Source organism: Papaver somniferum, unplaced genomic scaffold (assembly GCF_003573695.1).
Source record: "Papaver somniferum cultivar HN1 unplaced genomic scaffold, ASM357369v1 unplaced-scaffold_29, whole genome shotgun sequence".
NCBI lineage: Eukaryota > Viridiplantae > Streptophyta > Magnoliopsida > Ranunculales > Papaveraceae > Papaver > Papaver somniferum.
Window position 1 is genome coordinate 1,123,779 of NW_020639929.1, and position 11,006 is coordinate 1,134,784.

Genomic DNA, 11,006 nt, shown 5'->3' on the forward strand with positions numbered 1-11,006 from the left:
GGGAAGTATTAATCAATACTAACCTTCCTGCGTTATTCACACACTTTGTGTTCCAACCATGGGCTTTTCGCCGCAGTCTTTCTAGAAGATCTACATGCATATGAGATGAGTACCTGCCATTTTTGAAAGTTACTCCCAAGTATTTTGGTGGTATTGAGGTAGGCGTGATATTGAACATTGTCTCAAGTTCTTGAATTTGTTCTGGACAGAGTTTTGGGTGGTGTATGAGGCTAGACTTATCCCTGTTTATGGCTTGCCCTGCAGACGAAGAGTAGGAGTGTACATTTTGTTGTAACTTGTTACACGTTGCTGGTTTGGCCATGCATGTGATGAGAAGATCGTCGGCGTACATCAAGAGTGGTAGTGCCAACCAAAACTTATATACATATTATTATCACATATACTGATGTACTTCATAGTTGGGCTGTTCCCTTCATTAGGTGTGAAATGTGATGCTGGTGCAGTATAGGTGGGCCCTTCTTGGCGATTCTCAAAACTTGCAGTTCTCCTTTCATCTCATATTTATCTAGGTTAGTAGAGAGAATTTAGGCACAAATGATGCACAAATACGGAGACAATGGATCGCCTTGTCGAAGCCCTCTTGTTGGTTTGATATGACCGTGACGTGTGCCATTAATATTGATGGCATAAGTGACACTTGTGATGCACGTCATGATGTATTGATTGGAGTTGCACTTAAGAAACCCCAATCTAAACTGTCATATGCCTTCTTGATGTCCAATTTCAGGGACACTTTTGGGGACTTTGTTGGAGAAGATGATCTTATGTAATGAAACAGTTTAGCTGCCACAGAGATGTTATCATGGATTGCTCGATTGGGTACTAACGCACTTTGGAATGGGATTATAATGAATTAAAAGATCGGCCTTAATCTATTTACCAAGATTTTGGCAATCACTTTATAAGTCACATTACAGAGGCCGATCGGTCTGAAATCTCTCGTTGATGTCAGGTTTTGTTTTTTTGGGATTAGGATGATGTGGGTATGGTTTATCGGGTATTGGATATGGTTATGGGTAAATAAATCTTCAACCATTGCCCATAAATCTGGGCCTGCTATGTCGCTAAGTTCTTTAAAGAACTTACCACTATAGCCATCTGGGCCGGGTGCCTACTCCGATCCAATAAATTTTAAAGCCACTTCAAATTCCTCATACGTGACTGGTGCTATTAGCTTATTGCACTGAATGGTTGAGATTCTTGGATGGAAGTCTTCAAAAAGGGTCAAATCGATAGTTGTTGGGGGGGGGGGGGGGGGGGGGGGGGGGGGGGGGGGGGGGGGGGGGGGGGGGGGGGGGGGGGGGGGGGGGGGGGGCTTGTTGGTAAATTGACGTTTAGTCCAAAAGTTACTGGGCTTCGGACGCTTTAGTCCTCTCATCTCAGGCCTAGTACTCTCTAGTCCAAAAAAGTCCCGTCTCAAACAATTTAACCCAAATATGGACGAGTTAGTCCAAAATTGTGACTGATCCCGATTTTCATGTATTTCCAATATCCCGTAACTACCCTTGAGACCATTCCATACATAAAACGAGGATTTTAAATCGAAGATTTCAGATCTCAAACATGAGTTCAAAACAGGGAGCCAGACAGAGAAGAAATTCGTAGGATATTTAACAGTTTCAGAGAGAAATTTGGTTGCGATTCAACTTTAGATTACTGGTAAAGTGTAGTTGCGGGATTATTTTTGGACTAGAGATTTGAATTCATGTTAGATTTCAGAGATAGATGATCCAGAACTCAACTTTACAAGTAACAACGATTTAACAGTTTCATAGAGTTTATGTTGGATTTCACGAATTCCTGATATTTAATGGAATTCAAATTCAGGTTACTTCTGTTTTTGCTTCATCGTTGAATCTCTTTTCTGATATTTAGTTTTTTTTTTTTGATTTTATCAGTTGATGATATGAATTCAATTTTTTACATCTTATTGTTTGTATGTTATTGATTTGATTTTTGGTGTATTTTAGCTTTTGATTTTCGGGGAATGATTTTGATTACTGTTTTTTGGTGTTTGGTGTTATGATGCATGATATGAAATCGAACTGATATTAGATCATATGCTTTTGGTTTATTCAATTATGTGTTCTAGTAATATTCTGAATCTTTTGTTATATCTTCGATTAATCGATGGAATAGTTTTGATTTGAAGTTTACTGTTATTTGATTTTTGCCTTCGATTAAATGTGTACTTTCCTGTACACTCTTCAAGTTTTAGGTTATGCGAATCTGAAACTATTATTATATCTTTTGTTATATGTAGGTGTATCAAATATGTCTGAGAAGTTTGTTCATGCTGTTTTGAATCATGGTGAACATTCTTCTGCATTTCGTGTTAATACTTTAATCACCGTTTATGAATTGAAGCATTTTTCCTGTGAGCAGTGGAGGTCTTTTTCCCCTTTGAGTATACGTTTTTCCTATATGGATACTAATCAAGTAGTTTTTATACAAGGTGATATACAACTTCAAGGTTTGTTGCTCTTGTTATTCAGATGAACAATGAAGATTTCTATTTGAATGTTGATGTGATTCCGAAGCATACTGGTTGTAGCACTATTTCAAGGTCTTTGTTTCGTTCTAATTCTGGTTGTAGAAGTAGTTCTGGTGCTAGTACTTCAAACTCCTGTGTAAGTGAAAGTCCTAAGCTTGTAAGGGTGGTCGATCATGACGCGGACAAGGCCAAGCCTTTCATTATCGATGAATGGCGTTATGTTTTTGACAATATTGGTAGAGAATTTGTGGGTGGTGTTAAAGTTGTAAGGATTGATGTTGATCAATACAAGATGTGTACTGGTTACAAGATTCTTATTTTTAAAAACAACAAGACTCGTTTTACTGCGAAGTGCGAAGAAGATGGTTGTGGTTGGAGGATTCACTTTGGGCCTGTGAATAGTGACATTTCTCGGTTTGTGCTGAAAGATTCTAACGTTATTCACAGGTTAGTGGTGTTCACTTGCTTTTTTGATCCATGTTATTGATTTTTAGGTTTTAATATGTAGACTTGTTTTAGGTGTACATTTTGGTGCACATTACTTATTGTAGGCTTTTTGGATGGCACTTGTGGTGTAAATTTCATATTCTTGCTTGGTATGTGCTTTCTTTTTGCATGTGTGTTGTTGTTTTTGAGATTTTATTAAATGTACAATATGGTGCACATTAATTATTCCAGATTTTTTTTTGTATCTGTGGTGTTGGTTTGAGGTTGAAGAGTCCTGTGGTGACAACCAAGTTAGTTAAGCATTTGATCGCTGATAGTATACAGGGTGATCCCACTTTAAAACCCAAACAGATTATGTCACTCTTTAAGAAGACTTATGGGTCCAATATTAAGTATCACCATGCCCGTAGAGGGAAAGAAGCTGTATTTGAAGATCAATATGGTGACGACGAGAAGTCGTATAACGATTTAAATTGGTATGTGAAAGCCATTGAGCAAACTAATCCTTATATCTTTGTGAAACTTGAAGTTGATGAAGAAACTGGAAGATTTAAGCGGATTTTCATCTGTTTCGGTGCTTGCAAGCATATCTATAGGTATCTCAGGCCCATGATTTACTTGGACGCTACTTTCCTCATTGGTAGATTCGGGGGTACTTTGATGGCTGCAACATGTGGCAATGGAAATGATGGTTTTTACCCATATGCCTTTGCTATTGTTTTATCTGAAAACAAAGACAATTGGTTTTGGTTTCTGGATAATCTTCAACAAGTGGTTGATGATCGTCCAATTGTTTTCCTTAGTGATCGTCATGAAGGACTTCTGCAGGGCATTCCAAGAGCATTTCCTGGTTCATATCACAGCTATTGCTTTTACCACATCAAGTGCAATCTCCCTATTGGAAAAGGTGATGCGAATTACAATGCCGTTATTGATTTATTTTACAAAGATGCTTACTCTTACACAACAGCGAACTTTGAAGAAGCTTTGCGGGGCATGCATGCAATTGGTTGTGGACATGTTGCTAATTATATCAGGAGCATTCCAAAGGATAAATGGGCAAATACATTTTTCCCTATATGCAGATATGCTGCTCACTCTTCATCTATTGCCGAGTCATTCAATAACTGGACTCTTGAGTTCAAAAAGCTGCCTGCTTTTGGTCTTCTCGATGCGATACAGTGAGTTTTATGTTTAGTGTTTTATTCATTTAGTTTTTACTGTCGCACACATGGATTTGCTTGATGTGTACATACTTGTACACATGTTATATCTATGATTCTGCAACTGTGTGTACATTGTTGTACACATGTTTTATTTGTATTTATTCTATATCATGTTTTGATTTTATGTTCTGTGTTTTTATTATCTTAGTTTGAAGGTTATGCAGATGAATTCTAAGAGAAGGGTAGAAGGTCTTGAAAATTTTAACACTAGGCTCACCCCCCTATACGAGGATTTACTAAATGAGAACATCAACATTGGTCGTACTTGGACTGTTGTTGAGTCTATGGAAAGATTGTATGAAGTCAGGTGCCCGAACTCATTCTGTAGATATGTTGGAGAGAACTTGTACGTGTCACAGTTGGCAAGTAAATGGTTTTCCCTGCGCACATGCTTGTGCTGCCATTCAATCTACAAGGGAGGACATCTATTCATTTGTTGAGCCATACTTCACCACTGAATGGTACAACAGGACATACCAAGAGATCATCTTTCCAATCCCCAATTATGACAAGCCGTAGTCTTATGATTCTAGTGATAGGATTATTATTCCTATTCTTGTGCCTCCACCCGGTAGACGAAGAGAACAACGTTTCAAGAAGGCTTGGGAGAAGCAAAAGAGGCCTATGATGTGCACAAAGTGCTTCACTCTTGGTCACCACAACAGAGCTACCTGCCCCATGACTTGATTCTTTTTATTATATTTGATTTGTTTGAAAGATTCTATGTTTTTTAGTTTTTACTTTTGGTAATGTCTTTTCATTTTTCTATTCATGGATAATTAGTGTCAGGATCTGTGTACCATTATGTACACCTTCCTGTGCACTTCACTTTTCTTACCTGTCTTTTTACATGTGTAGTATTATGTACACCTTACTGTACAATGGATGCTACTAGTTTATTTTGTTTAGTAATATTCATTTTTTTTAGTTCTAATGCAGTAATTAGTTTTTATTTTTGTTGTTTAATGATTGATACTAGGTTATTACTTTTTCTATTTTATATTTCTGTTAGTACATGTGTACCATTATGTACACCTTCCTGTACCATTGCCTGTCAGATTTTCTACTCTGTCAGAAACTGTGCACAATCATGTACACCTTAATATTTCCTAACCTGTAATACATATTTTAGTACTGACACAAGTCTATTTTCAAAACATCAATATTGAAACTAATAAAAAACATTAATTCAAGGTCTTTATAATAGTGACAAGTCTTAAACAGAAAGTTGAAAACTTAAATTTGTCTGATGATTAAAAATGTTTAGAAGAAATTCAGAAAGTGATCTTGAATGAAGATTAAAAACTCTTCTTCCTCTTCAATGGTTGCTTTCCTGTAGTCTTGCGCCACTGATTATGCTCCTCTTCCTTCACTATATCCCACACCTTTTCATACCATCCGACTTTTGTCAACATCTTGGCCACCAATTTTGATCTCATTTGCTGAAAAATGTCTTCGGCCCTCTGTTGACCTTTTTCCATACCTTTTGTTGTCTTCATATTTCGTTTCATAAAGTAACAAGTATATATTAGACAGTCCGGGTTGATTCCTTGTGAAGGGCATGTCATGATGTTTAATTCGTGCTCTTCTATAGGTAGAGCTGCACATGAGCCGGTACAGTCCGGTTTTCTGTTGGAACCGGTACCTGTACACGGAGTTGACCGGTTCTTCAATTTGAGGACCCGTACCTGTACCTGGACTTGTACCTGTCCCGGTAAGACCGGTCCGGTTCCACTCCGGTACCGGTTTTTTACCTGAATTTTGAAACACATAATAATATAGTATGTATGACAATAAAGTAACAACCTAAGAGTCTAAGACTAAGTTCAACATTACAAAGTTCAAAATAACAAAGGTTTAAAACATCCCAATATCAATGTATCACACTTTAAGTTCAAAGTTCAACATTAAAACATAGTACTAAAAACAACATTTCCATAAGTCTGCGACAAGAAATGAAATGCAATCCTTGCAAAGGATGGGTGACTTCTCGAACAATGGCATTGGCTGCACTGACACGGAGTTTACATCAAGCTTCTTTTAGCAGAGAATCCCATATGGCTGCAACATGGAACAAAAAAGTAAAACAAGAAAGTAAGCAAGCAATACAAGAAAACTTGAAAAGTAAGTTCTATTAAATAGAATAAAACCTAATATATTACCTGCCTCATCTTCAACAGCATCATCAGGTATAGTCACATAGAAGATCAAGAGCAATGGGCTTTTGAAGAAAGCTTTGTGTACAGAGCAATGCTTCGACTGTCCTTGTAGACATAGAAGCTCTCCATGGAGCCAGCACGCGCTTCCCGGTGCTAAAAGATGATTCAGAGGCCACTGAAGATACATGCATGGCTAATATATCTCTTTCCATGTATGAAAGTATCTTATACCTGCTTGCATTAGCCTGCCACCAAGCCAATATGTCAAAATAGTCAGGTTGACCTATTTCACGCATTCCACCTTCAATCACATCTGTCAAATACCTGTCAAGATCAGTTGTTCTTCCCTCTTCAACACAACTTAGGGTGTCCCAATGTTGTTTCCTCCTTGATTGAATTCTAGCAAACAGACCAACAAATTGCACACTAACTAGATAAGCAACAGTATGAGCATCACTACTTGACCCCTCCTCATGAACTGAATACAAGGACTTATAATCTTCAAAGAGTTTCTCAAATTCTAATTTCACCTTTCTCATAACTCTTTGAACCTCACATGTATTATTCTCATACAAACAATTAAGAGTAAATTCCAAACCCTTTTGTTTCTCTCTTGGATCTAACAGATGAGCAATAAACATTACAGAATTCATTGATTCATACACCCCCCAATACTTATGGTACTTAGCACACATTAGACGAGACATACGAGCAATAAAAGGATCTGATGCTACATTGTTTCTAAATTCTACTAATTGTTCATTGATGAGTAACAATTGCCATAAGAACATATGAGTAGTGACTTTTATAGATGCATAAAAGTTGACAGTAGCATCGAAGAATACCTTTAGACACTTCACAAGACCTCTAGCATATTTCCACTCTTCTTGATAAGGAACATGTTGACGAGGAATCTTTTTCTTCTTATTCTGCTTTGCCTTGTTCTTGCTTGTTGGATCCAACTCCTCAACCTCTTCTTCCATATCCTCAACCTCTTCCTCTTCTTCCATATCCTCAAACACGTCTTCTATGACAACATTACTAGCTATAACTTCTTCAATATCAGCATCAGTAGGTAAAACAGATTCTTTTTCTTGCTTAAAGATAAACCTCTGTTGAAAGTCCTTATCAATCTGTGCTAACATTGCAAAAACTTTTTCATATTTTTCAGCAGCATCTAACATCAAGTAAGTGCTATTCCATCTAGTATACACATCTAAAATCAGAGATTTCTTACAATCTACCTTTGCTAGAGAAGAACATTGTTTAAATTTTTCGTGCCTAGAAGGAGAACTAAGAACGTATTTTACAACTGACCTTATTCTTCTAACTGATACATTAAAGAGCCTTACTGCATCTTTTATGACAAGAGCAAGAACATGGGCTGCACACCTCACCTAGAGAAAGAACAAAACAAAAAGGATACTGTCAAATTCAATGCTTAAAAATGCAACACAAAAAGATACTCATAGAAGCTATGTTCATGAAACTGTCAGCATTTATATCTATATTTCAGTAGCTCAGTTGACAACAAACTAAAACTGAGAAACTCAAACTTAACATGATTTCAGTGCATTTTATCTAAAGCAAGACATTACATGAATAACAAGTGCACTACATGATAAGAATGTAACATGGAATGCAGAACATGATAGAACGTAACATGGAATTACATGTAAATATTTGGCTCTAATTGGTGATCCTGTCCATTTAATGAAAACATTCTTCAAATGCTCAATAGCCACTTTGTTTACGCTGACATTGTCTAGAGTGACACCAAATACATCTTGTAGACTCCAATCCTTCAAACAATCCACCAGCTTCTCACCGATTGCATTACCAGTATGACCTTCAACTTGGCAGATCATGAGTATTCTCTTTTGTAGCTTCCAGTTCTGATCAACATAATGAATGGTTACAAAAATATAGTTATAATTATTTGGTGATGTCCATGTGTCCGTTGTCAAAAATATCCTCTGCTTAGATGTCAAGAAATAAGTTTTTAGGCTATTCTTCTCTTCTACATACATCTTCAATACATCCCTATAAATTGTCATACGCCCTAGAACCTTGAATCTAGGCTCTGCCACCTGCATCATTGCCACAAAACCTGACCCTTCTACTGCTCTAAAAGCTATTTCATCCCTGAATAAGTGTTTTTATTGATGAAAATAATTGATAATTGAAATTAGCAACGCTGCAGAAGTGTTACAGCGTCACTGTTACAAAGGGGTAAGTGTTTTTGAGACTGATGTAAACGATAAGCCCTTTCTGCTGTATAAGAACGATACTTGTTCTGCTTTTAAGACTGTCGAAGAACGACGGACTCTGCGAGTCTGTTCTTCGTCTTCTTCTTCCTCCTCGAGCAGCAGCAGCAGGAGCACCAATACCTCCAGTAACTTCTTCTTCTCGTCTCTAAACTCATCCTAACTCTCTCCTAAAACTTTCTAACCCTTCTTATGACTCGACCCAACCTTTTTATAACTCAACAGGGTCATCAAATCCCGATGAAATCTCCTCTTTTTCTTCTCTGAGGTTGAAACGATAATCAGTTCTGTTTTCTTTTTTTCACGTGCTGTTAGCTATATAATAGCTACCAAACTCTTCCCTAGACTTGAATAGAACCATGTACATGTTAATCCAGCGTCAAAGTCCTCCAGAAATCTCTCAAAAATATTCTAAACTCGAAACAGAACACGTCTCTCTGTTGGGACTTTGAAACCCTCTCTCGGCCATTCCAGCCCAATTGGATGGGTCCAATCGATTGTACTGGGCTTGTTATTGTCTGGGAAGTTCATCCCAATCGATTTGCAGCATTGAATCTCCCTGAACAGCTCAAACAATTTGCTTCCAAAATCAACAGCGTGAAACCAAGTTTTCCCGCCTTTTTTTTCCAGATTTGAATTATGAAGATGACCTCCCCCTTATCCAGTTCGAGAGTCCTTTTAGTACATGCCTTGAAATGGGTACCCCTTATCCAAAGTGAGAGTCCGAATAATACTTTCCCCTTGGGTGCAAATAGTAATTTTTCTGGGATATTTTCAACACTTTTTCAGGGTTCCTCCGGGGTATTTCTGGGGTGCTTCCAACATAATTCTGGGGTGCTTCTGGTACGTTATCTACGGAGGTTCAAATGCCACATTTTGAGCCAATTTCTCCGCAAAAGCTTATTTCTCCAAAAACACCTACAAAGACATAAAATAACCAAATATGTACAAAATCGAGCACTAACAATATAAACAATTGGGACAAATTAGATACATAAATGCGTCTATCAAATACCCCCAAACTTATTATTTGCTAGTCCCGAGCAAATCAAAACTACAAAATAAAATCCTAACTCACTGTCGCAGGCATCGTCGATTGCATTTAGCGTATGCAATAAGCCTTTAAACCCCTAGGTGGCCCTAGTGTCCGAGTTATAGTCTCGGGAGGGCTTACCAGAGATATACCCACAAAACCTGTACTCCAGACCTTAACTATCTACGCAGAACCTTGGAAGGCACTAAAGAATCTCCTTGGTTGGCATACTTATTGACTACAGGAAGAAGTACCCTGATGCGAAATTCCAATTGTTGTACACGAGTTTGCACTCAAGCATACTAAAATTCATATAAAGTGACAGAGATCTACTCAGATAGTTGCACTATGGACATCATATTCGGAGTCAAAACTAATCACATGGATAGATCAAGAAGATGGATATAGAAAAACATGTATGGTTTTGATGTTTACTAAGTGAACGGTGTTTCCCATATCTGTCTGAAGGCCTCCGCCAAAATGAACCTATCCTAATGGATTGAGATACTAGTCTGACTAATATCAACACACTGGCATATACAAGGGTACCAGTGGTCGATAACCTAACTCTAGGTCAACACAACTGGCATATACAAGGGTACCAGTGGTCGACTTTATTGAATTTATTCCTTTTGGTCAAATGGTCTGGTCTCAATATTTTCTCTTTTTTTTTGGTAACTACCATTTTTTTTTTTTTCATCTTTTTTTTTCTTTTTCAACTTTTTTTTTTTTTTTTTTCATGGTATCTCAATCACTCTAATTCACCCTAGCATTGGTAACAACTTGAATCGTGGGCCCCACCTATCACTTAGAGAAACATAGTTTAAAAACAAAATAAAATAAAAATAGAAGTGAAAAGGACTCAACGAGATATGGTGAAACTATCATGTTATTTCTAACACCTGAGCTCTGTGCTTTTATGAATAGACTCTTTAGATTTGCCATCTAATCAGATTGGTTCCTCAACTCCTACAACCAAAATGCTTCCATCCACTTAGATTAGTTAGTGCAATCCTCAATAGGCATAATTTCTAGGCTCTGGAGTTTATTTATTGCAAAAAGACAAAAAGTGTTTCTTCCCCACCCCCAAACTTAAATCTTACATTGTCCTCAATGTTCTATGAAATTAAAAGCATGAACAAGGAGAAATATTACCACTGGAGGGAAAAGAAATAAGGAAGGATATTACCGTATCACATGAACGCGGGAGCCTCCCAGTAAATGCTAAATTTATAGTCATTAGCTAGACATCAAATACCTCAAAAAGAATTTTCACCTTCCAAAGTCGTATACCAATAGTCGAAACAATTGTGGGTCCATAAGACCAAATAGAACTGCCACTAATAGATCAGAAAAATG

General features: G+C 37.4%; 1 protein-coding gene across 1 annotated transcript; it reads left to right on the top strand.

The window, feature by feature from the left end:
* The first annotated feature begins 2,295 nt into the window (after positions 1–2,295).
* On the top strand, positions 2,296–4,147 carry LOC113341361. Its single transcript, XM_026586268.1, has 4 exons — positions 2,296–2,460; positions 2,517–2,962; positions 3,280–3,438; positions 3,559–4,147. The coding sequence occupies exons 1-4, from the start codon at positions 2,296–2,298 to the stop codon at positions 4,145–4,147; spliced, it is 1,359 nt and encodes a 452-aa protein (XP_026442053.1).
* Positions 4,148–11,006: the final 6,859 nt, after the last annotated feature.

Excerpts from the sequence above, each read along its gene's own strand:
- LOC113341361 (XM_026586268.1), top strand. The coding sequence starts at position 2,296 with ATGTCTGAGAAGTTTGTTCATGCTGTTTTGAATCATGGTGAACATTCT. Across the intron at positions 2,963-3,279 it reads GATTCTAACGTTATTCACAG|TATACAGGGTGATCCCACTT; the intron begins GTTAGTGGTGTT and ends GATCGCTGATAG. Across the intron at positions 3,439-3,558 it reads TCGTATAACGATTTAAATTG|GTATCTCAGGCCCATGATTT; the intron begins GTATGTGAAAGC and ends GCATATCTATAG.